Here is a 27,253-nt window from a genome sequence, read left to right as displayed (position 1 = left end):
TGACTTATTTCAGGAAACATAACATTATTAAATTCACTGTAGAAACACTTCTAACACATAATCATATTAACACTCATACTCAAAAAACATTGGTTCAACTTGATTTATAACTTTGGTCCTAGAATCCACTGTTTAAACAAAAACAAGTCCATAACCTTGAGAAAATGCATCTGTTCAATTACATTTTTCTATTATACAATTAACCTTGTTATTTTTTCCCCCCACTGGTATAGTATTTTCTCAGCTATATAGTTTTTTCTTCCCTACTGCCCCCTCGTTTCACACTACTAACTCGATTAACACTCTCTATACTACACCTTCTCCCTGCACTTCTTCTTTCTCCACAGCTATTTTCATTTGAGATACTGCTGATTCCTCCATTTTTTTTCATACTTCTGTTTTGGTCTTGAGGTGACATCATTATTAAAAGTATCCAGGTGTCTATTCCTCTCTCTTCTGCTTTGCTCATTCCACTCCCCTCTCTCTATCTCTCTGATGACGTCGACACTTGAGAATCAGATGTTGCCTGAATGGAATTTGCTTATAGAGTATATGTGTATCTGGTTGATAGAATTTATATATGAACATAATAGCTTTCTTGAAGTGTGTAATATACTGAATGAAAGTTATGAACAAAATTTCGTGTGCAAGTTTGGTATGGCATCTAGATGACAATCTCAATTTTGACTGTTTACAGATGTTGATCTGTCGCACATGTGGCAGCATTTTGTCTCCAATACAAATTGCGAAGCGTCGAGGTGGACACTATGAATATTTGATTAAGTGCCAAGTGTGTGAAGAAAAAGGAAAGGTTGAAGAAATTGAACTTCCATATATTTTCCGTTTTCTTGTGGCAGAATTGGCATCAGCAGGTATCAAGATAAAGATTGATGTCACAGAGAAATGAAAAATTTCAAAGGCATACTGTCTTTCCAACTTACTATCGAGTTTTATAGTAAGTCACTTCTATCGGCAAAGAACTCTCAGAAGGTATGAACTTTGGTAATGACAGTAGCTGTAAGAAAGCGGTTGTAGAGTTGATAACTTGTAAAATAGTTAAAATTTCAGTTTAAAATTTGTAATATGTACAGAGTGTCTTGTGAGAAAGCATTGGGTCAGTGTATTTTTCTCTTTCCTGATAAGTGCAATACCTTTTGCTGAGAAAGTTTTTTACTTGATTCACATTAGCACTGCACTACTACATAGTCTGTGCAATATTATATCCTGATAATAATTATTGTATTCATAATTATTGTCTATAATATTCAGATATAAGTATTGTATATCATGCATTCTTCTTCTTCTTCTTCATCTATCCCTTGTACCTTGCAGCTTCAGATCCTCCACCCATTTCCTGTATCTCTCCTGGTTCAATGCCAGTCTTCTTATTTCCCGGATTTTCTTTTCTCTTCTCCTCACCACATCATATTGTTCCCATTCTATTCTTGGTCTACCCCTCCTCCTTTTACCTTCTACTCTTGATTCAAATACTTCTTTCACTTTCCTCTCATCTCCCATTCTAACTAGATGTCCAAACCAATTCAGTTGTTTCCTTTCAATTTGTTCTACCACTGGTGCCTGCTGCAGTTCATTTCTAATATTTATATTTCTAACTCTATCTCTTTCAGTTTTCCCAACTACTTTTCTAAGATATTTCATTTCTGATTCTGTCACTCTACTTTTATGTTTATTTATCATTGTCCAAGTCTCAGCACCATACAGGAGTACAGGTAAATATACTGTTTTATAAATTTGCATTTTTATCATGCATTCATTGTACCAAAAAAGATTAAGTTCAGATTAAGTTTAAATATAGTTACTGAAGAGAAGCCTTTCAGAATAAGTTTGTATACATATGTTCATAAAAGCTTTAGAAAATGATGTTAAAGAGACTTCACATCTTCGTAATTTCCTGATCAGCAGTAATAATTCAAAGCCTTCAGTGTATGCAGATTACTTCTGCATTTATCTTGCTTCCTAAACTCAGCACACAACTCTGTCACACACTTCATTACTAGTATAGGAGAATTGGGATATTGCTTTCTGAATTTCCTGGTACATTTACAGCACGACTTCCCCCAGTAAATAATTCAATAAAAATCATGTACTATTTAACATTATATTTCACCCTGTTCATATTACACATGTGAAATGAAGAAAAGAAACGTGTTCTGTTTTTATTTCTGTGGCCGGGAGGAAAAAGGTCTTAGGTAAAAATTTTATACTTTTCAGGAAAGCAATAGAAAGATTGAAATTGGTGTCAATTATAGAGTTTTTTTTAATTAAGAGGTTTTTCTTGGATATTATTTGTTTACATTTCTTCTAAAATAGATAATGCTGCTCATTTAACAATTTTCTTGATTATTTCCAAAAATAGCCGCACTTAAGCCCTTTTAAGACTAGAAGCCAAACTGAGTAGAAGGGACTATTAAACATAAGACCTTTTTCACGTCAAAATAAATGAGAAATGTAAATTATTAGGAATGCAAAATTGGTCTTAAACAAATATAAGACTGTTTATCCTGGTGCTTGAAGTTTTAAAAGGAAAGGGCATCAGTATGTGATAAAATGGCTAAAATAGAAGTTAGACCTTTTTCATCTGGGAGCATGGAAAGTAAACATGTGATGGTTTGTAAGGAATAAAGTATTAAATATTCTTAAGTCCTGTATCCTGTGTGTGTTCGATTCAAAAAGTACTTACGACATTTGGTAACGCTCTATAAATCCAGTCAGGAGTCTTATTTGACTTTAGCCGTTTAGATTGTAGAGAATTGTTTCCGCTTTCGGAATATATGAAAATCTCATTTTCACAAAAAATTGACTTAAGACCTTTTTCTCCTGGCCACAGATTTTTATGTTCTTACAACACAAGCCACAGCTAGGTAGTCAAAAGAGTTAGGAGACAAAAGCAGCACCATAGACAGTTCACTACTTGTCTCAGCAACGAAAAATATTACAACTATTGGGGAACAGAAAAATTCATGTCACCATACTTTGTCATTTAGATAATAATAATAATAATAATAATAATAATAATAATAATAATAATAATAATAATAATAATAATAATGGAGAATGGTGGGACTGCTACAGTTAGAGGACACTACCTACACTCCACTGTTGTTATTGTTATTACATATTATTATTATTATTATTATTATTATTATTATTATTATTATTATTATTATTATTATTATTATTATTATTATTATTTAAAAAAATAAAGATAACGTGCCTTTTTTTTTTCTTTTCTTGTGTAAAATGTGCAGAGAAAAGCAGCAAGAAATATATATTGGATTATGTTAAAAAAATTATTGGTCTTACATTTAAAACTTAATTTTCAATACTAACAAATTTTGTTGCAGCTGCATGTGATGATTTTTCATATTTAGTCAGTCAGATTGGAGTTTTCATATGTAATAGGTGCTAGAGACAAATAAGGAATGCAAACAGGATGTATCTGTGAAATGAAATCTCCTAGTTCCTAATAATACATATTTTGAGGTGAGAAAAATATTATGTATTTGTTTCACATCTAGTAACTGTACAGAATGTTGTTCATAATAAAAATATGAAGACATATCAAAGTTTCCTGCTTTTTCTTATCAGCATTGTACTTTTTAATTAAAAGCTTGTGTTATTGCCATTTTTGTAATCAGTGTTGAATTCAGACATTTTACTTCAGGAAGGATGCAAAATGGAATGGGGAGGAATATCAGTGTCAACTTTAAGTTGATTGGGCTGATTTATTCCAATCGGGCCTGCGCCTAAGGGGGTCCTGCACTTCAATCATATCAAAAACACAAAATAAAATATTATTGCAATCTACACCTAATGTCATAATATTGTTGTTTTACAAGAACAGATATGATTTTTAATTTCGGTAGTACATAACTGTCACCAAGAAGTGTGTGCAACTATTTCACCGCTAATTTGATCATTCTTACAACCCTTATCTCAAGAGTAGCTAACTTCAACTAGATGGCTTTAATTTAGCAGTGCATAGAGTATAGATAGCAATGTATGTGTGTGTCTAATGCTCAATATTTAACAGTGAAGTCATTCTCCTTCTTGCTTCCCAATATTTAGATGTAAGGTCCATAAAATTTTCCAGAGATTCACAGATTTTTAGATGTTCCATTTCCATGGCATCTTCTTTATTACACACAATAAACATTTAGCAGAGTCCAATAAGCCGATTCGATGTAGACGTTTTGTAAGAGAGTCATGATGTAACTAGTTTATGTAGGTCTATATCATCATCATCATCATATCCCTCACGTATTAGACCCTACAGGATCTGTTACGGTCTCATGCCAGCGCTTTCGTGGTCTTCCCAATTTCCTCTTTCCTCTTGGTACATAAGTAAGAATCTGTTTAGGCCATCTAGTGCGATCCATCCTTTCGACATGTTTTTTCCACTGAAGTCGATATTGTTGAACAAAATTAACTATAGGATCCATTTTGAGTTCCTGCAATATGTCCACATTTTTACGGTGTTCCAGCAAAGAGCATCCTGCTGTTCGTCTCATGAACCTCATTTCAGCTGTCGTCAGCCTTTGCTCATCAGCTTTTCTGATTGTCCATGCCTCGCTACCGTAAGTGAGGACCGGTCGAGCTAGTGTTTTATATACCTTTAGCCGTGTATGTTTCTGAACATGGGAGGATTTGAAGACGGCGTTAATGACGCCAGTGATTTTTATAAATTTAGATATTTTGTTTGACATATCTTCATCAGTGATGTAAGAGAGGTTATAACCTAAATAGTTAAATGAATTAACACGTTCAATTAAAGTATTATTTATCATGATCTTACTTGGAATTGGGTTCTCTCCCGAAAATGCCATGACTTTTGTTTTCTCTTTTGAGATTTCCATATTGAAATCAGAGGCGATTATTTGCAAATTATAAATGGCTCTTTGTAAAGCATCCTCTGTTTTAGCGATAATAACCTGATCGTCGGCAAACATTAGTGTATCGAGAACTGTGTTCCGAGTAATTAGGTCTATATCTTATACAGAATGTTGTTGTTGTTTTCTAATGCCAGGCGTTTGACTATAAAGTCATTTGACCTTTTGCAGAATGTTTATTATTGATTGTAATAATGATAAATAATGAGTCACTCGCCAAATAAGTTGCTATTTCTACAACAGATTGACACTGCACTTTTTCGCATACCACATAACTATTTATCTTACCCATGTCAGGATGCATTGAAGGTCCGCGTTTTAAAATTATTTTTCTGAAAAATTGTCAGTGATGGCGCAGATCTGTCTCTATTTAAAACTTCCGTTCTTTAAATATCATATTCTCTCGAGAAAAGATATTCTTAACAATGAATTAATTATATCATCACCAGGGAACGGATTTATATGGACTAAAAATATATGAAATATGTAAATATATATGTAGTTATTTTTACCAAAATATGGAATTAAATATGGATTTTTACCAAAATATGGAATTAAATATGGACTTAAAATTATAAAAAAATGACTATGTACGTTAAATATTGGTACATTTTAATCAAACTAAACAAAAAATATAATGGACGTACCTTATCTTCCAATGTAGTTTCAACAAAACACAATTTTTATTGTCTGTTACCATAACAATAGGTTACAAACATTTCTTTCAAGTGCTGAAAAGTGAATCTTCTTCTATTGTCTCTTAGGATAGATTTATACTGACTAAAAGAGCGTTCGACGTCACAAGAAGTAACTGGTACATAATTCAATTTCACAATGTCTGCTGGGGATAAGTCCAAGTTAATCTTCACTGTTGATTCACCACTCATCACAGCAACAACCTTTTGTAGTTCTTCATATCCAGGGTTTTTTGAAAGTACAGTGTCCACCTTAGCTCTTACTGCATCTGCAACTTTACCTCTACCACGATTCAGTTGTTCCACAGTACTATTTATAATTTCAAAACTTTCAGATAGTGAAAGGTGCCTATTTTGGAGACTTTTGAGCGTTTTTATGATGCATGAAAATGTATGCTGAATGTGAGCTAAGTCATTCTTCACACTTATGTCACAGGTAACTGTTTTCGCAGTATCAATTGAGACTGCATCTTCAGAGTCCAATGCAAGGAGAACATTGTTAATAGAGTCTATATGTTCGGCATAATATTCAACTGCTTCTAGCCATGTACCCCATCTAGTTAAAATTGGCTTTGGTGGCAATGGAATTTCAGGGTACATTTCTTTCAACACGTTAACTCTACTGGGAGCTTTGAGAAATACTTTTTTCACTGATGAAATCAACAAATCTACTTTAGGGAAATTGTCTCTGACCACTTCTGCCACACGATGAAATGCATGCGCCACACAAGTAAAATGAGTCAATTTAGGATATACAACAGATAATGCTTGTCCAGCTTTGACCATATAAGGGGCAGCATCGCTAATAAAGAATAACACATTATCGTACATAATACCCTTTGGCCACAGGATACCCATAGCTTCGTTGAACAGTTTAACTATAGTTTTGTTATTGCACTTTTCTAGAACATCACAATGTAAAAGAATTCGTTCAGAATATTGTTCACTTAACAAACCGATAACTACATTACCAACAAGTCTACCTTCTTTGTCGGGAGTCTCATCAATGGAAACCCAAATTGAACTATCTTTAATTTCATCTCTTATCTTCTGTATTGTCTCATCGTAGATGGATGGAGCATACGTCTTCCTAAGTGTTGACTCATCCGGGATTGTATGTTGAGTATATTTTTCAAGGAATTCCCTGAAGACCTTATTCTTTAGTTTGTAGAGAGGAATATCAGCAGAGATGAGAGAACGGCACAGGTCGATGTTAAACTCAGATCTTACATTCGATGTTGTTGGTTGTGTTAAAAACAATTGTCTCTGCTTGGAATTTAGTTGTTTGTTGGCCTGATGTTTACTAGTTGTAATGTGTTGTTGCACCAGGAACTTTTGTGTAGATGATACTGCACACTGACACAAATTACAAAATAATATTTTATTGTCAGTTGATAAACCATCTTCTTTAAATTCTGAAATGTAACTTGTTAGTTTTGATTTTAAATTGACTGAATGACGTACTTTTGGCATATTTACCGTCTTTATAGTATGATTTACAAAACTGAACCTATGTGTACTCTGACTGGCATTTAACTGTTGAGCTGCACAACTGAAGTCTGTTAAAAATTTTAAATTAAATTAATACAGTTTTGTAACTTACTTTCCCATTGTTGATAGGACTGCTAATTTTCAAATAACTCTGATGTTAAAGGGATTACTGAACATGTGTTTAAATCTCTATTGTTGAAATGTATTTTTAAAAGTTAATGGAATTTTGTTTTGTTTTATTGTTAAACCTAATATAATATGGACTGTTTTATATGAAATATGGAAAATATATGGAAATTAACGAAAATATGTACTAAACTCTAAAATATGGAAAAATATGGAAAATAAAAGTAGGATTTTTCAACCCTACACATTGTGAAACATAAAGATAATGCAAAATATAAATTATATTAGCTTTATAAGTAAATATGTATTTACATATAAATCCTTTCCCTGATCATCACTATTGCTCGCATCTGTTTCAAATTCCATTTTTCCGGAATACACAACAACAGTGGACCACACTCACTACTGTAATAGTTGTGAAGTACAATAGTACGACACCCTCGCGTAAGTCATAAACTGAGACACAGTGAGAACAGTGTGGGCTTGTGCCTGGTAGACAGAATTTTTATGTTATTTATGTCTTATTTAGGAAGACCAGCCAACACTGCTTCTCTAACTTCCTCATCCACATCCCTTCCCACCCTTCTGATGACCAATGACAAGAGACCGGTCTATGGAACAAAGAGAATGGTGGGTGGGTGGACACCGGCCAGGCCAGAAGAATTGGGCTTCAGCTGCAGCATTTCAAGTGCAACCTGAAAACCTGCGAAAAGATAAGAACATTTCTGGCCTCAGGGACAAATTTTACTGCAAGATAGGTCTGTATGCATCACAAAGTTTTCAGTACTTCTACAATGCTCCATGCTCCATTCAAATACATAGTAATATGTTACATATATAAAAACACAACATTTGAGTTCATTTAAGACAGTGGCTGAGGCCTGGCCTCACTTGTCTCAGCCAATCAGCTGCCACTGGTTGCAAATAAATCGAACACATGCATTATGAACATGCTATAGTCTGTCTATCAGTCTCATGTTAAGGTCAGTGTAGAATGTGTCACTAATCAAAATGAGTAATCAAGAGCGACTGTACTAAATTCTTCTTGAGAACCAACGGAAAGAAATGTCTGATTCTTTTTAGTGTGAGAATTTTTATAAAAATGATTTTACATTTACACTATGAAATTGTTTAAATATGAATAAAATATTACTTTTATAAATGCAAAATTTGACGATAATACAATAATAAATGTGCCCTGGCACCACCCAGCCTCGAAAAATAGTATCTTGGCTCTGCCAGGCCTGAAATACACCCCTGGTGACAAATCACATAAGGAAATGAACAAATGTTTAAATGAAAGAAAAGAAACAACTTATAATTTGCGATATCATCAATATAGATGTTGTATGCATTATGTTGCAAATCAAGCTTTCAGGTATAACTCCCTGTAAAATTGATTTGAATAATTTCGAGGGAAAAATTGTTCTGGGGCCGGGCATCGAACCCGGGACCTTTGGTTTAACGTACCGACGCTCTACCAACTGAGCTACCCGGGAACTCTACCAGACACTGGTCCAATTTTTCCCTCTATATCCACAGACCTCAAAGTGGGCTGACAACCGTCAAGCAACCAACGTTGAGTACACACTAACTCTGTGTGACTTAAATTGTGGTTTTTTGTTAACGAACAGTGACGTGTATTATGCAAATCAAGCTTTCAGGTATAACTCCCTGTAAAGTTGATTTGAATAATTTCGAGGGAAAAATTGTTCCGGGGCCGGGCATCGAACCCGGGACCTTTGGTTTAACGTACCGACGCTCTACCAACTGAGCTAACCGGCAACTCTACCAGACACCGGTCCAATTTTTCCCTCTATATCGTTAACAGAAAACCACAATTTAAGTCACACAGAGTTAGTGTGTACTCAACGTTGGTTGCTTGACGGTTGTCAGCCCACTTTGAGGTCTGTGGATATAGAGGGAAAAATTGGACCGGTGTCTGGTAGAGTTCCCGGGTAGCTCAGTTGGTAGAGCGTCGGTACGTTAAACCAAAGGTCCCGGGTTCGATGCCCGGCCCCGGAACAATTTTTCCCTCGAAATTATTATGCATTATGTTGTTATACCAGTACTAATTGTTTATTCACGACATGTCTGTTTTTATTTCACACTCAGCCCCAACTGATCCAGATTAAAGGGGTTTTACTGTAAACATGAAATGTATATGAATAATATTTCGCTTTTTGCATGAAAAAATAACTGGCTCCATTCTTTCTTAAACATTTCCGCATAAAATCATGGACTATTGTATTCATATCATTACTTTATCCATGCTTTGGAATTTGAATGGTAATCTAATGGAAACTTACTAACATATTAAGCATCATGCATTCTTCCTTTTGTTAATTACATAAAGGCCTTCTGTCACCATGGCCTTCTGGGTTATCCTTGACAGTTTGTAAATATCGTGACCAAAGTTGCAGACAGTGTAACCTGTTTTGTGAATGGAATACAGACACAGATAAAAGCTGTAGAAAAGCAAAAATGTGATAACATAAACTAAATCGCTATTACATATAAACAAGGTTTTTTTTTCTAATGTCTAGTATCTGTCTATTCAGAACATCATAAAAGTGACATCATTACTGGAATAACATTATCCATGATTACAATAAGTAGCACTCAATGTACAGTAGTGGCAAAAAAAACCAGACCGACACTTGTAGCTGATTTCAGAGCCTTGTTCACTTCAGAGCACAATAGACTGGTAACTAAGACTTTCGTGGTTCGAATCCTGCCTGGGAAGGGAACTTTTTTTTTTGTTTCTTATTCAAATTTGTTCCCAATACTTTTAGATTGCTGGTAAAAATTCATGTTCTGGGAATAATAAGTTAATTAAATAGTAAAATATCGCTGCAATCGAAAAGTATTGGGAATAAATTTGAATAAGGAACAAAAAAAAGTTTCCTTCCCAGGCAGGATTCGAACCACGAAAGTCTTAGTTACCAGTCTATCGTGCTCTGAGTGAACAAGGCTCTGAAATCAGCTACAAGGGTCGGTCCGGTTTTTTTTTTTTTTTTTGCCACTACTGTACCTATTGTATGTGTTATTATGTACATACACATTATCAATACTTCCTGGGATTATACAAAAAAAATATGTTCTGTGTGTGCAAATACATCACACGAAAATTATTCTTATTTTAGTGCACAATGAATGACACAATGTCTTTCAAATGATAGTTCAAAAATGTAAACTATAAATGGGGATTTAACTGGTAACATGATGAACAAACTAATTTCCCACCAAACATGCAGAATAAAAGAGAAAAAGCATGCCATTCTCATGACACCATTTCTTTTAATAGTACGCAGGTAACTACACTTAATTCAAATAGTTGGTTACCTTGTATGAGATAGATGTTGTTGGCTTTACTAATAAACTTTGCAAATGTTTACACACCACTTAGACCTTGATGTAGATGCCATCTCCATACTCTGTACCATTAGTCATAGAATTATTGATCTTAGTACATACCAGTATATCATCAGGCCCATATTTACCAATGGGCAGGCAAGGGCAGATGCCCCGGGGTGGCAGAATTTAGGGAGTGGCATTTTCACATTCGCGAATTTCGTTAGGAGTGAGGAAAAAAATAAACTTCAAAGATTGATACTGGCACTTAAATTTTTCTGTAATAAATTATTTTCGATAAAATATGTTAATATGACATTCGAATAAAAATAAAGCACATACAAAAATGTTTCCTACAACAAAGAGCATTTAGTAGTTAATCTGTAAAAAGCGCGCGATGTCATTCCCATTCTCAAAGCAAAAATAAACATGTAAAATTCATTAAAACAGTCTGTGATACATTTGTATGACATTATGCTACAAAAATAACGACAATAATGACTTTCTTTTTTTGTACATCAGCATCATAAATAGTCTTTATCGTTAGTGAAAATCGTTCATAATGTGCCACATTATTGTACCAGAGCCGCAATATTACCATGCCAACTAAAATTCACAACTTCTATTACGACAGCATGACTTGTGTTATAAAGTTAACATTATGAAATGATTTGCCATGCTATAATATTTAATACATCATTGTTGTCATAGTAACGTATATTTTGTTCGTAGACCATTATAATATCGAACTACCCATTATTACAAATCTGATATCATTTATTGGTTTATAATATTACTGTCGTACAGGGAAATAACATATGAAACACGTTTATAATGTTATACAGTTATTGCATTCGTCAAAATTAGAAACGAGCAAAAAAGTGTAACATTATAAACTTGTTTCATAATATACTGTTAACAGCGTAAGAAAATAATGGAAAAGGCGCGGATGCTCGTGTAAAGGGGGTTAAATTGATTTGGCTAAACTGGAATAAGTACAGATTTGAACTATCCACAATTACTTTTCTCTTGTGTTAAAGGGGTTAAGTCATTCTTCCATGTGTGATGCAGTTACAGTGCTCCATATTTTGACAAAGGGGTTTTGTTCTGTACCAAAGGAGAGAAGTTTACAAACTTTGCATTTTGACTTGACCCCCTTTACACGAGCACCCGCGGATTGACAGATTAACAGTTACTGGTCTTGTACGTAAGGTTTAATTTAGCATACCCGATCAAACAATTGTGAACCAAAACGTCTTTAGGCATATTCATTTTTCAAACTGTACTGAATCATAGTTAACAATGCTCACTGTTGAGCTATTTACATTACAGACCAATTATTTAGTCCTGACAGCTCGGTGACGCGAAAGAGGGGAAGTAATAGGAGTAGTGGGGAGAGCTCCGGAGTAAAGATAAGAGCGAGCGATCGGTAAAGGAATGCAGTACAGCGTAATTGTACTAGAAACATACCGCTCTACCGCACGCATGACATCCGATCGCTCTGAAGGCAAGCGAGTGACTAACCCAAACACCCTTGGCGTAACTAAATGGACTCGCCTGACCCAGGCGCATATCGCCGGCGACTGTCAGGACTAAATAATCGTACTGTATGTTTCAGTGTTTGTTTGCAGTTGCATATGTGAAATGATGGTAGCCTGGTGGATTGGTCAATTGGTATGTGATTATTTAATTGTAAAGAATGAGTGACCATAGAGTGAAAAACTAATTTATCAACATTCATGACAGTCTGAACACCTTGGCTGTACTCTGCATAGAATCCGAGCTGATGAGAGATAATGGAGTATGTTGACGTAATAAACTCGTTCATGACTGTTATTTTAAAAACTTATGTTTATAGTGCTTTAAACTAAAGGTTTTTAGAAACCTTTTAAGTTACGCTGTATGACTTTGCATTGCAATTAATCATAGAAGGAATGGAGCGGCAGAATGTTTGAATACAGTCCTGTATTTTATGTGGAATTGCAAGAAAGCTTGATGCTATACAAGGTGGAAGTGAAATAGCCTTGCAGATTTCCAGAGCGAATAGCTCATGTTGTATGTAACACAAAACTATAATATTGTATTGGTGGAAAGTTCATAGTTTTTCAGAAAAATTTTTTTTTTCCCAAATGTTTAATAATCTCTCTTTGGGTAACTATTTGAGTAGGATCGTGATTTTTGTCCATATCAATAGGAAACCTCTGGCATATTTCAATAATGTGCACGGTTTTCGTGTAAATTTAATTTTAAAACCCCCTAAATTCAAACCATTGCACAAAGTGAACACCTATTAACGTGTTGGCAGCTTACATATGTAGACTCGAGTTCGTTACCTCGTACATCTGTATACGAGTAGTGTGTTTTAGCGGCAATGTTGCTGGACTGCTAAAACTTCAAAATTAATTTTCTAATTAATCGTGCATTTAATCACAAAATGTAATACAGTGAAACCTCTCGTTTACAGACATCGAAGGGACGTAACAATCTGTCCGCATCTGGGAGGTGTCCTTTATTGGGTGTTAATTTATAATATGCATTATATATCCCTTCACGCTTTAATGAAATGTATTACTGTAGTTTAATTCTAAATACAATATACTAGAGTAAATTCTTTGCAACTTTGGAATACAGTAGATAAGACCGAAAAAGGAAAATACTCGTACATACTGTGCCATGCAATTTTATTCTGGATCTACAGTTATGCAGCACTGTAATTTACAGTGTTCAACTTAACCTTTACATTCAGGTACCATGTCTCTCGAAACAGAATAACTGATTGAAGTGAAGAGAATAATCCTACTAACCCTATCATGTGTTGAATACAATTTCACGATCGTGGAAACATTGGACCCATCAGACAGGTTAAATTTAATTACTTTGTTTATCCACCCGCTTTCAGCTAACAAGGAGTAGCCGGCTGGGCTAGTGGTAGCCTACGAGACCCTTAGGCCTATTGTCGTCTTTCATGCAAAGGAATTTCTGTACTAAATTTTCCATTTTTGTAACACATTAGGTCTTCAAATCCAAGTACTGTCCGCAGTCAGGAGGTAAAGCAAGCTTTAGTACTATGAAACAGCTGTCTGTGTCCATGTCTGAGTGTGTCCATAAACAAGTGTTAAATTTATCATTTCTATATTATTTCAGTTGGGACATAAAAATCTGTCCATATATGAGGAGTGTCCGTAAGAAGAGGTGTCACTGTATAGGTTTTTTATTCATTTACGTGTACTCTATTCTCTCTTTCAATCTGCAAGGTTATTTCACTTCCACTCTGTATAAGCAAACCTAGATCATGGCCAATATTTTTCTGGAAACTTGCAAGATAGCCTATAATAGATTGCCATATTTTTAGAACTTAGTAAACCTTGGCTGGAAACTCGGGTCAGAACAACAAAGAAGCATATGTTAAGAAAGAGTTCTTCAAAATGAATGTTCCATTCAGAAAAGTTACTTGTTTCGTAGACAACTTTATATTATATCTGTCGAGATGGTTCAGATTCATTACTTTATTTGAATAGCACAGAATACAATTTAGTGTACTGTAATTTTCTACCCTGTGAATATTGCAGTCATGGTCTGTCCATAGTCTGAACATTGCAACTGGAGATTTTCATGGTTCTTGGATATTACTTCAGGATTAGTTAAAAATAACATTCCATTTCTTATCTAATGTGTGTACTCCACAGATTGTTATATGGCAAATAGAAGCGACATTAACATAAAATGACGATGTTATGTGCCATTTTTGAGTGCATAAACTGTTACATGAATAATACGCACTTACTTGACAAATGGCAGGACAGCTAACAGTTCAGTCCCTGAGATAGCCAGTTGCGATTTAGGTAAGTTTGGAAGCAGCAGTTGCAAGATGGCGAAACCTTTGCACAAGTGTACCAGTGTCTTTAAATAACCTATAGAATTATTTTCCAATTAATTGGGAAAATCAGTTACCTGGCATTGGCTTTGTCCCATAGTTGCCAGATGAGAGATTCTACTGTATCAGGATTACTGTTTGAGCTTGAATAATATATAGAAGTGAAGTCATCCTTATTGTATAGAAATTCTAAAGTAGTGAGTTTAATACATCCTTTACTTTTTTTTTTTCCAGGATTATTTAATTTCTCGTATCCCATCTTTTATGATGTCCTCTAAAGTTTCGTAAGTTACTGATTTTATTCTACTTCGTTAATAAATACATACATACTGACAATAGATTAGAGGTGTTGTTTGGTGGATTGTAACAACTATACATTTTGAAGTGCTATTTGTTTTTCCAGACATGTAAGTTTGATTATTCAGGGTGACTACTAGATAATGATTTTGTATTTCCAGGTTTCTAGTATAATTCAGGTTATTTTGCACAAAAATATGTAGCAGTACATAAGATGTAAAGAAAAGGAATTGTCCATCCACTTCTACCTTCTAAAATTCATTCTCTTTACTATAATTTCAATATATGTGAAATAAATCAAAATATAAAAGATATTGAGGGAAGACAATCACAGGGGGGAAGAAGAAAGAAGAAAAAAAAAAAAATTCTTTTTTGAATGTCACTTTTTTTTTTTTTATATATAATTTCAGGCTTTACCAGATTTCCCATGCCAAAAAGTTACGCTATTCTGTCAGGTTCCTCTACTTCTATATTGAAGAATTTTAACTGTTTAATTATAAGATTTTCTCTTTGAATTATAAAATTATCCACGTTTTGTTGGATTAGTGTTTTACAGGGTGTTTATTCAAATCTGTTTTAAAAATTTTCAATTATTGTGGCAGACCAGACACAGATGAGAGACTGGTTGCCTGATAATGACTATGTTAGAATTTATTTCGCCATAAAACATAATGAACAAAATAAATGTACCATCATTCACAGACTTTGAATAAATCTTTGTTACAAACCCATTTTTCATTATATTTATTCTTTAACAGTTGTCGCACTGTAAATCAATAAACCTAGAGATAATATTTATTGCATAACACTTTTGGCACAAGTGCCACAAAATATTGCACAATAAACTTTATTCACAATGCCAGACTATCTTTATTTGCACCCAGTATTAGGAGAAGTACAACAGACATTTTAAACATAAAAATACTTATTAATGCCACAATTATTTTTTTTCTCCATTTGTAGCACATTTATTACAACTTCTTTTTACATCAACAAACAAATTCTTGTGTCACACGACACAAAAAAATACTATATAACAGCCTGTTTTAACAGTGGCCAGCACAGACAAACAGCCAAATAAGTTAGAACTGTACACGAGAGTTTTAAAATTTGTCAAGTAAAGGTGCTCAAAAAGAGTTTGTCTTGAGGACGCACCATCTTCTTCAAATCACAATCTAGACACTAAGTTCTTGTTTAGTCCACGTCCCCAAGTGGATCAATATCACTACTTAAGTATATATAATTGGGGATCTACTTTGTCGATTGTTCTAGGTACGCAATCAAATCTGCTCGTTCCTGTGGTTTCTTGATACCAGCAAACACCATCTTTGTACCAGGAATATACTTCTTAGGGTTCTCCAGGTAGACGAATAACGTATCCTTATTCCAGGTAATTCCTAAAAGAATATCGTAAGAAGTCAAGATATAATGAAGATTGTATTTGTCAATTTTACTCAGAAACATAAAACTTAAATATAGCATCATGATACGAAAATGGCCTAACATCTTAAAACACTGCTTTTTAATTCGAATGTATACTCAGTAACTTTAACAGGAAAGAAAAAAAATGTTTAAAATCTGAAACAAATTAAGTCTGAAAGAAACTCCAATAAAGGAATAATGATACAGAACACATAGTAAAAGTTATATTGCTGTACTAATTTATTCAAACCTTCTGGAGGGTTTTATAGCGAAGGAAAATTTTCTTTAGATGTACTGCTATATGAAAACAAAAACAATTTGGGTAACAATGTCGGCCATACAACAGATGTAATTCTAGTCATCACTACGCTGAATTATGAAGCTCTATTAAGCCAGAATTGGAATGCACTCAGTAGCATTACGAGAATTGATGAAAAGAAATCAAGCAAGTTACTGTAGTGTTTACAATTCAGTCTGACTCTATCAATGATGCTCTAAAGTAACTATGGAAACAAAACCTATGGAAAATAAATACGGATTTACTAATTTTTCTACTAGATGTCTCTTTCTCCTCACCTCATCTTATTTTTATTACTTTAGCCATAGAATTGTACTACAACCTTTGTAACACCACGCCTTAATGCCTTCATGCACAGGAGTACTTGAAGGAAAGAAATCTGATGTTTCAAATATCTTAATGATGGTATATTATATTAATTATGCACGAAAATGAAAAATCTTTATTTAATTTCAACCGAAATTTTATGATGTGTTTAAAACAAAAGTAATTTCAAATCCAACCAGCTGTGATAAAACATAGGAGAAACGAACGTGACAATGAATTCATTATTCGTACACAAATGGTGGTGATTAACATGTTGACTACCATAGTGTTTTATGTACATTAGTCCTGAGCTCTGCCTTGTCAAATTTAGATGAGGGGAGTATAGAGACAGAAATTGAAAAAAAAAAAAAAAGAAAAAAAAAAATTATTTTAAATCCCAAACATTACAATCCCAACCATGCTCACAATAACAATCATGAACAGCATAAACACAAGTATAGGAATTCAAATTATCCCTTTCTTCAGATGTTTCTAGAGATGTTCCTAGAAAACAACGCAAAAAGGGCCTACAGACCACCTCGGACTCTATACTTTAACCTAATATTCTCTAATTACTGATTACTTAAGGTAAATATCCTATATTTTAATAAACTGACGGGCATAGGCAGGCTACAATTACATCACTAATCTCAGACTATTAACATATTTTAATTTTACTTACTAAATAATTAATAATTATTACGTAAAACTTACCATTTATTGCCTCTGCGACAAATGTCCAGGCTTTTTCTTTCAAAGAAGGAATGTTAAAACCTGCTTGGCTTTTATCATGCATTTTCGAACGTGCTCTTACAGCCTCAAAATATTGTTCATATTACTAATAAGGTTCACAGTTTGTTTTTGGTTATATTTTACGCCCATGGATATTTGAAACTCTTTTGTTTATTCCCGCGAAATGACAAAAGAAAGCGAATTAAAAAAAGAAAAAAGGCACTGCAATTACATTGGTCTAGGTTGGACACATGATCTGAAACTTCTCGTGATAGGAAGGAAAAGTTTAACATTGGCAAATTCGTTAAGTTGGTATGTAACTCCATTTAACACCATGTGTTATGCTTTCCAGTTTGTTACACAAGAAGTGAATCGTAATCCCTCATTATATCATTGTCGTTAGCAAGATGGCATGGCATCATTCAGTTACATAATACAAAAACGTAATTTCATCATCACGATCAATTCTTTCTGGATCTCAGACTAGAGGAATCTATGAGCTACATGAGGTGATATCATTTTCATCATATAATTAAGTGTGCGTTTGTATAGATTACATTAGCAACTATAACGTGTTCAACATTATTTTATATTTAATGAATCTGGTGACATGAAATTGGTATATATAAAGATACACAATATGAAATCCTAGTTAATAATTAATTGTTCTAGTACCTACATTTATGATATGTGAGTCAAGAATTTTTGCTTTCTTACAAAGTCTTTCAATCTAGCAGTAATTATCCTATGAAATGAGCAAACTTGGTGTTCGGATATACACTACTGCACACATTGATAAGTTATTGGTTCCCGTTTCGAACAAGTGTACCCCATGACTTCCTTACATACCCTTGGCCTTATTTGCATCTGTATACACAAAACCAGGTGCTTGTCCGGTTTTGCGTCCGAAGAGCCCGTGGAGATTCGGTCCAGTTTTATGTTTGCCACTTGCTTCTACAGTATGACATTGAGCACATCTCTGGACGAAAACCTAAAACAAACACAATATTTATTACAAATTGGATGCTTTACCAGGCTCAAATATCACGTTCTTCTTTCGAATCTGTGACGAATTTTCCTCAACTATACTATACAAGGCAAAGTAATTATCAAAAACATATTATGTCATTGGAAACCAAATTGAAACTCCTTCAATATTCCGCAAACTGCACAAATATTTACACTTTGAGCTATCCTACAGTGAGCAACGGTGGTACTTTAAATCAGTGAATAAAAAACTAGTCTTTTTCGTAAAAAGAAGAGTATTCCCTGGACCAAAAATACAATACAATTGAAGTAAAAAATTAGTACTTTACAGTAGACCAAATCTGTGATAAAACATTGTAAGTACACATTATCGTGGTTCATTATAGCTGTTCCTATTTCAATACATTAATATAATTTTTATGCAGTATGTCCTATTGCACGTAGTCCTACCAAGTAATTTAACAGAGCACACAAAATTAAAAAGTACTCACTTTCTTTCCTTTCTCGGCATCTCCATCAGGCACTCCCATCTTTTGTAGCTACTGGGGTTGTACCTATGAAACAAGAGTAGGATTATAAAATGTGACTAAGAGAAAATTATCGAATTCACGCCTATTTAACATCCCAGCCACTCGTCATCACCGAACTGGGTGATCGAATTGGACCAGTGCCAACAGCTATTACATAATGTTCACACATGATTAAGAAGTACTAGTTCTATTAAAATCTACTCGTATATCACAAAAATAACATTTTAAATCCTATTATACAATTTATACATGCCAGTTTTCCTTATGCTGTAACTATAGTCATGTGTGAACACCGAAGTTTCATCACTTTCATGTGTTGCAATATCTGAACAAATTACACCTCTGAATAAACTAACAATAACAATAAGCTAACAAGTGTATGTACGTTGTTTTCTGCAATAATATAGCATAGGTTAATTGATAAAACCTGTTAAAAATGAAGAAAATTACCTACGCGCTTTGACCTCTATCCTTAGTCTCGGCGGAAAGGAAAATGAGAGGCTGTACCTTTGATCGATAGTCAGTGGAATCGCAACGTTCGACATATCGATAGTCTCGGAGGAGGAAATAGCTCTGATATCGAAGGCTGCTATGAATATGGTTGATAAGGTCCCGGATCACATATGGATAAACAGCAAACTTACGCCGCAGTCACTAGCCACTATGTATGCATTTTCATTTAATAAACAGTTTTTACACAAAGAGAGTTTGTTAGAAAATATTTCGTTACAGAAGACAAAATAATGTTTATTAAATTTGTTTCGCTATAGACTCTTTTACAATAAGTATTTTTATCTGTGTGGTTTAACATCTTTGAATGTGACCTATGTAGGTATTTTCTTATTGGTGAAATGAAATGCACCACGTGATTCTGTACAAATGAAGTTGGGTAGGCGTGAGTTAATACGAAGTGGTTATTTTTCACACAATCATTGATATGTCAGGGATTTTGTGAATTAAATTAGTGCTATATGATCAGGATAGATGTATGCATAGGAGAACGAGAATCTCGACTCCATCGTTAGAGCAAGTCTGATGCACTTGTTGGATAGGTTACTGCTAGAGGTTAGTGTCAATAATCTTCGCTTTGTGTACAGCAATTTTCAAAAACATGTGCTCGTAATTCGTAAGGGTTGGACAAAGAAGAACCAAAATTAAAACATGACACAGTAGTGGAATTTTAGTGTAAGTGTATACAAGAGAATTATACTGTCTACCATTTTTCACTTAAGTAGGGTGACCAGAAATTTGTTCACTGAAAAGAATATATAGCTATAGGGTACAGTTGCGCACGCACAAAACATTGTACTGTACGAAAATAGGGGAGGAATTTTGAGAATTGCTACCATTATAGCCTAAAAATAAGTATTTAGCATTTCATTTCCTTATTAATAAAAATATATAAAATAAAATATAAACATACAATATAACTGCCAGTAAGAGCCACTTCAAAGATTTGCATTTCATTACATCTAAACAGCCTCTTTCAACTGATAAGTGAACTGCACAATAGAGCGTGGCATTCACAGTCAAGTTGCGAACCACACATTTTTCCTCTGAGGGCTGCCAACATATTTTTCGCCTTTTCGTAACTTCTAGCGACATGATTTATTGTGGAATAATTAAATAATTCACAGGTGCGTTAGGCCTTTATTACCACCATTCACTAGTGACACAGTGAAATTCACGATTACCTGTTGCATCAAGTAACGTCAGAATTAACTGAATGACTCATACCTCAGCATCTAAACACATTTAAGATTTGATTATGTTTAACTTTTAACTACATTCCTTGTATTCGGAGTTTTAAAATTACAAGAAATTCAATTAGGAAATACGTCAAATGTCAAATGAAAGTAAAAAATAAGGAAAAGAGTAGAATGGAGTTTTTTTAGAGAGGAAAGAATGGTAATTTTCTAGGAGACGTCGTTGCACATAGGCCAGTTTTACAGTAACTTAATCCTAAACATCTTATTAAATTGAACAAGTTCTGAATTATAACCTAAAATAAGACACTTTCCTCGACATTCATAATAAGGTGAAACGAGCAACGCATCTTGTATTTTTGGTCCAGGGAAAATACTTCGTTTAACCGTGGTCTATATGCAACGACGTCTCCTAGCAAATTACCTCTGAAGGAGTATATCTGGTCACCCTAACTTCAGTAATGTTACGTGTCATTCTATATTTTTCTTGATTTACGGAGACTCATTTTATTGCCGGTATGCAATTTTAGTAACAAGTGCAATACCGGAGCGGGGAATTTACTCGGAAATAAAAAAGAAATTACACTCCTGTTCTCTTTTCCTCCTCTTCTATCTGTCATATCTTATCATCTATTTTACGTCTTAGGCTATGTCACTTATTTTACACATTACTTATATTTAAACTACATTAAGCCGACTACAATGCATATTGAATCTTTTTTTTAAATTACTTACCCCTCCTAAGCGGTATTCGATCCTTCAACTCGACACACCAGTAGCTTCAGTACCTTAACCACTATGTTACAAAACCAAGTTGAAAGAACAACCTCTCTATCTCCAACATAAATACACCTTCATTAATAGAAACCCCACACTAGATGGCATCAACAACGATGTTAATTCTGAGTATTGAAACCAGGGTTTAGGCAGACGTTCCCGTAACACGAGACAGTTAACCAGCATTGAGTGAAATCAACAGTAAACAGTGAGCAGTGAACCGTCAGTGCAATATTTACTTCAATTTTACGAACGATATCCGTATAGGTTAATGTTAATAGTGTTTTATTACTTCAAAACGTCACATTGACAGTTCAAAAATACGAATGAAGACGCGAATTAGATAGCCTATAAGGTGAGGACTAAAATGACATATTATCTAGCACTAAAATTACATATTATCTATATATATTTGTGCGTCAATGCTTCCTCTACCCGTAAAGACGATATTCATTGCATTTACGATACAACCGAGGGCTTATAGCGGGGGCAAGCTCCAGCTGTCCCCAAGATACCTTCGCCATAACCCTTCTATATTATTCCTGAACCGTCAAACACCAACATAATGCTTAACAAACATATATAAAAATATCCGAGTTAACAGTAATGTCTATGAGATGTAAGAGTAGTTAAAAAGTGGCATATGTAAACAGCTGGCGTCTTCTACGCAATTACCACACGCCCGCTCCGGTATTGTGCACTTAAGCCCAATTTTATTTTAAATACATGAGAACCTCTCATATCCGACCTCCGAATATGTCTCCATGGCATTTCCGGTCGTCCCTTTTCGGTGCTTGTCTGCAGGTGTTCTTGATGTTGCATTGTTGCAGGTATTTTTGTCTACTACTCACTGCTGTTGAATGCAGTTTCAATTCTTTTCATTGTTGCTAATTCAACGGTTTTCTCGCTAGATCTAGTGTATTACCACAGTCTAGTACAGGACTGGGCACCGGGAGCGAATCCAAACTCTACACGGGGACGTTTAATATTCATCCGTAACTAAATCAACGCTGCGCGGTGTTCGACGGGGAAGAAAGAAGTCATATGGCTCCCCGTGAGAGAGTAGAATTCACTCTAGGTGCCCAGCCCTGGTATAGTATATAATAGTATATACAGTCACGAAGCTTGAGTTTATGAGGGTACTAGGAACAATAGACTGTGCAGGTACTATTTCGCATTGTCTGTAATGAGGCGATAGAAGCGATCCTAGTGGTTAGTATTGAGTTCGTGACTATATATAACTTACTAGTCTGTGGTATTACTATGTTAGTTCAGCTGGTAAAATTTATGAAATTTGTATTGTTTATCGGTTTTTAACTCTCCCAGAGGAGTAATTTAAAATTTGATAATAATAATAATAATAATAATAATAATAATAATAATAATAATAATAGAGGAGTCTACTAAAGACAAAATGTGAGATCTGTACTCCAAATATTAAAGTAGTCCTCTTTTATAAACACTGAAATAAAAGACGAGCTAGTTAATGACTTCGTTTAAAATAAAACCAAGGAGTTATCCTTTGCTTTGTAAATAAGAGCATAGGCAATATGTAGCCTATACAGTATACAGAATGTAACAAAAAGGTATGTCATAACTTCAGGGAAACTTCCTCACATAGAGAATGAAAATATGTTATATGAACATGGGTCCGGAAACACTTTCTTTTTCTTGTTAAAGTTATTTTTTCTAAACTCTAGTTACATTGTAAGATACGAAAGTTATTTTCTTTTGTGTGGAGTGCCATCACAGATGTTGTGTACATTACACCCCTCACTATAACACTGAGCACTAGAAATGTAGGAAACACACAGTAAGAGAATGTACGGTACATCACCGCCACCGCCATTTGCGTGTAGGTAATTACATTCTAACCAGTCCAAATCTGTGGAGTAACGGTCAGCGCGTCTGACCGCGAAACCAAATGGCCCGGGTTCGATTCCCGGTCGGGGCAAGTTACCTGGTTGAGTTTTTTTCCGGGGTTTTCCCTCAACCCAATATGAGCAAATGCTGGGTAACTTTCGGTGTTGGTCTCCGGACTCATTTCACCGGCATTATCACCTTCATCTCATTCAGACGCTAAATAACCTAAGATGTTGATAAAATGTCGTAAAATAACCTACTAAAAAAATTCTAACCAGAAATAAACAAGAGAGTTTACGTGTAATGAGATTGTTCTGGTATGGGTTTATTGTTATGCAATAGCTATGACGGCAGTCGCCACTATTAGACCTATACAATGTAAGCAGAGTTGTAGAAGACGAAATTTAAGAAGGAAATGAAGCGTTTCCGGACTCATGTTCATGTAACATACCTATTTTCATCTTCTACATGTGAGAAATGTTTCTCTAACGTTTTGACATACATTTTTGTTACACCCTGTAGGTCTTACTAATACAGTAAACCTTTTATATAGTTTTTATATGAGACTTATGCAAAGTTGGGACAGGAAACGTTACTAATAAACCATGCATAAGCGATGGATGTATAAACAGCCTGTAACTATAGATGGAAATTGCTTTGCAAATAGTTATACACAAAACCCCTTGTTATAGAGAAGAAATGGCCGCCCCTTTAACAGCTGTTCGTATCCAAAGAGTATAGAATAATTACAATAATATTGCTCTTTGATCAAAATATAGCATGGTAATCGACCATGTCCAGTTTCTATATACTGTAGGTACTTAGTGCGGCATACTAGCGCTCACTGTTGGCTGCAATAGAGAACCCCAGTTATTCTATTGCCTTTCGTAATGAAGTAATGACGAAACTATGACGTAGCTGTGTAACAGTTATACTGTATGTCCAAATGCACACTAATGCAATATAAACATACAATAGCTGATCATTTGCGAGTACTACGCAAACCGTCTGCCGTCTCGACAGCGATGCCAGATTTTTAGACCTTCTGTACGTGACTCGACAATGAATGTTTCCAATGTTTCTTCAATCGATTAATTCGTTACCTGTGAATTTTCTAATTAAAATACTGCTGCAATATGAACATAACAAACGTTCTCTTCGTTGTTATACAAGAAATTAAACCGTATTTTAAACAGTATTCGTAAAATTCGCGATCGAAATGTCGGCATAAAAGTATTATTTCTTCAGAAACTTCGCAAAAATGAGCAAAATGGTATTAGACTTTTTCGTTCGTTATATTTTAAGGAATCACATCCTAAAATTTATGTACTACCTTATGTTCCACCCTGTATACTAGACTGTGATAATACTGTGGTTCGCGGTTCGTTTGTTTTATGATTGTTTTACGGTAGTCTATTATTCTGCTAGTGCTAACTGCTAATAATATTAATGAAATAATAGGAGAAAACAACAAATATGAGAAATATATAGTAAAGTCCAGGAGAATTGCTTTGAATTTAAATCACCAATAAATTGCTTTGCATCCAATTCCAAATCCGAAAAATTAAAGACGATAGAATATTGGAATTACAATTAAGGCGACTTTAGACTCGCAACTTGCAAATCGGCGACTGGGACTCATCGCATTCTGACAACCCTTACTTGGAGTTGAAGTAGAAAAGTCAAATTTAATAATGAGGAATGAATGACACTAAAATGTAGGAAAGCGCCAGCAGGGGATAGGAGAAACTTCCGTAGGTTAGTTAACCCAGCGAATAGGGATTATATAGAATAGACACTGAGCGAATTTTCCTGTTGTCTTTCTGTGTTAATGCGCTCCATCGGCGTTTAGTTCCACTTTAAAGCGCTAGAGGTTAGTGCAATCGAGCACACGCTAGACTTCCTTGATAATACCCATATTAATTGAATACAAGAGTTGAGACACAGGATCCAAATATCGCCTACCTTGTTGCATAATCCAGTAACGACTTTGCTTCCAATAAATTCAAATTAACAGCTATTTCTTATTTCTCAGTGATAAACTAACGGTAACAATAATTTTTATGTTTTATATATATAATAAAATATTTTTAAAATGATGTATCAAATTCGTTTAATATTTCTATAAGAAGCGTATGGTTGTACTTCTCATAGGAGTTTTGTTTTTCCATTGTCATTGGTATCAAATCATTACAATATTTTAAAATATTGTTGATGGGGTCAACGACTCAACCCTCATTATAAAGAAATTCTAGAGTCTAGACATTACAGATAATGACGGATTTATTATTTCATCGGTTCAATTTATTTTGAGTACATAATGTACCTGAATGTATTAATTGTATGTCTCTTATATTTCCGCTGTATCGACTGCTAGCTGGTGTGATGTCAGAGCCAACTCTAGGAAAAAAAGCTGAATCTCACGCTCAAGCTGGTTTGAAGGTCATTGAAATCAGTCATGATACATCAAAGGTACCGTCGCGAAGTGTCCATATCTATTTATAATTCTCTATGCGTTCGTTAGTTAACCCGTATTCACAGCAATTACTTCACAGCTTCTCATAATACCGCTTAGCATAAGCTAACTTCTTTTTTTTTTATTCATTTTTTTCATTTCATTTATTATATTCCATAGATCTTACATGAGCAATAAAGCTTTAAGATGGTGGAACAAATAAAAAAATTTACAATATTACAATTACAATTTTTACAATATTTTACAATTTTTATAGTTTCACAATTTTGTAATTTTCTACAATTTTTAACAATATTTTGGCGAGCTGTAGTGAGATGATGTGAGGCCCGAGGATTCGCCAAAAGATTACCCGGCATTTGCCTTATGGTTGGGGAAACCTCGGTAAAAACCCAACCAGGTAACAATGTTTATTTTTCACTTTTGTTAAATATTCTCTAGAATTTATCTGTAAGTTGTTTTTTTCACGTATACCCAGTACATGATGCACAACTGCAAAATGAATCATATGCTAATAATTACTGATATTTAATATTAGGAACATTTGATTTGATTACTGATAATCTACTTCTATAATAATTTTGACAGTTTTGGGTAGCAGAAAGAAAACTTCCCCATCTTGAATAAGTCATTTCCTAATGCCTTCCCCCCCAAAATGAAAAATACTTGCACATGTGTGTGTGTGTGTGTGTTCAGAATAAGTAGGTAACCAGAGTAGTATAATCATTTTGTAAGACTTTTATAATTAATATAATTATATATATTCTATATTACTTAGAGTTAAATTCAGAACGGTATTTTATCACCATTTAAGTGGAAACATCATGAGTGTTGGTGTGAATTTGGTAGACCTATATAATTATACTTATCTTCATAGATCGGAAATGTAAAGATGTGGTGCATAGTCACATCTGACACTAATTTTCGTATATAATATCGAAGTCACGCAAAATACACAAAAAAAATTAGAAGCTTACGTAATATTTAATATAACAAAGCGTATAATGTATACACTACTAACGGCACGTGTACGTGTGGAGCCTCCATAGCTCAGTGGTTAGAGCACTGGTCTTGTAAACCAGGGGTCGGGAGTTCGATCCTCCCTGGGGGCTAAAGTTTTTATATTCAATTTTATTTTTCTACCATTCAATAATAACAAAATTATATAAGAAAATTCAATTCATGTACGACTTTTACATAATCGATTAGTTTCAATGTCACAAGTTGACTAACTCTCTTGCACAATACCTTTGTTCGGCACGTTCTCCGCAAGATAGAGTTGTCCGAGGTCCTGGATAGTGGCGCCTCTAGTGAGCAGACTTTAAATTTACGGTATTGAGTTGGCTACTTCGCGTCGGCGCAATAGAAATCCAACTTCGTGTGAATGAGTAGGTATTTAGTATTGCTGTTGG

At 34.4% G+C, this 27,253-nt stretch overlaps 2 protein-coding genes and 1 non-coding gene across 4 annotated transcripts in view; 2 read left to right on the top strand and 1 right to left on the bottom strand.

The window, feature by feature from the left end:
• The window catches only part of Polr1B (RNA polymerase I subunit Rpl135), a 53,014-nt gene extending 51,843 nt beyond the window's left edge, over window positions 1–1,171 (top strand). The window contains exon 20 of the mRNA XM_069826688.1: window positions 698–1,171. Coding sequence (XP_069682789.1) covers window positions 698–907 — 210 coding nt within the window. The 3' untranslated portion in view covers window positions 908–1,171. The remainder of the gene's footprint in view (window positions 1–697) is intronic.
• Window positions 1,172–15,593: 14,422 nt separating this feature from the next.
• Window positions 15,594–19,797, bottom strand: LOC138700223 (cytochrome c). 2 transcript variants are annotated; one of them, XM_069826686.1, is made up of 4 exons: window positions 19,473–19,797; window positions 18,984–19,046; window positions 18,355–18,496; window positions 15,594–16,144 (listed from the first exon to the last, which is right to left on the bottom strand). In XM_069826686.1, the coding sequence occupies exons 2-4, from the start codon at window positions 19,020–19,022 to the stop codon at window positions 15,999–16,001; spliced, it is 327 nt and encodes a 108-aa protein (XP_069682787.1). In that variant the 5' UTR covers window positions 19,023–19,046; window positions 19,473–19,797; the 3' UTR covers window positions 15,594–15,998. The 2 variants fall into 2 exon arrangements, with proteins under 2 accessions (XP_069682787.1, XP_069682788.1); XM_069826687.1 differs by having other exon boundaries at window positions 19,477–19,565.
• Window positions 19,798–26,880: 7,083 nt separating this feature from the next.
• On the top strand, window positions 26,881–26,953 carry TRNAT-UGU (transfer RNA threonine (anticodon UGU)). The gene has a single exon. It is a non-coding gene; the product is annotated as a tRNA-Thr (tRNA).
• Window positions 26,954–27,253: the final 300 nt, after the last annotated feature.

Source organism: Periplaneta americana, chromosome 5 (genome assembly GCF_040183065.1).
Source record: "Periplaneta americana isolate PAMFEO1 chromosome 5, P.americana_PAMFEO1_priV1, whole genome shotgun sequence".
NCBI classification, from domain to species: domain Eukaryota; kingdom Metazoa; phylum Arthropoda; class Insecta; order Blattodea; family Blattidae; genus Periplaneta; species Periplaneta americana.
Note: the sequence above shows the minus strand (reverse complement) of the source record. Positions and strands in the feature narration are given on the sequence as shown.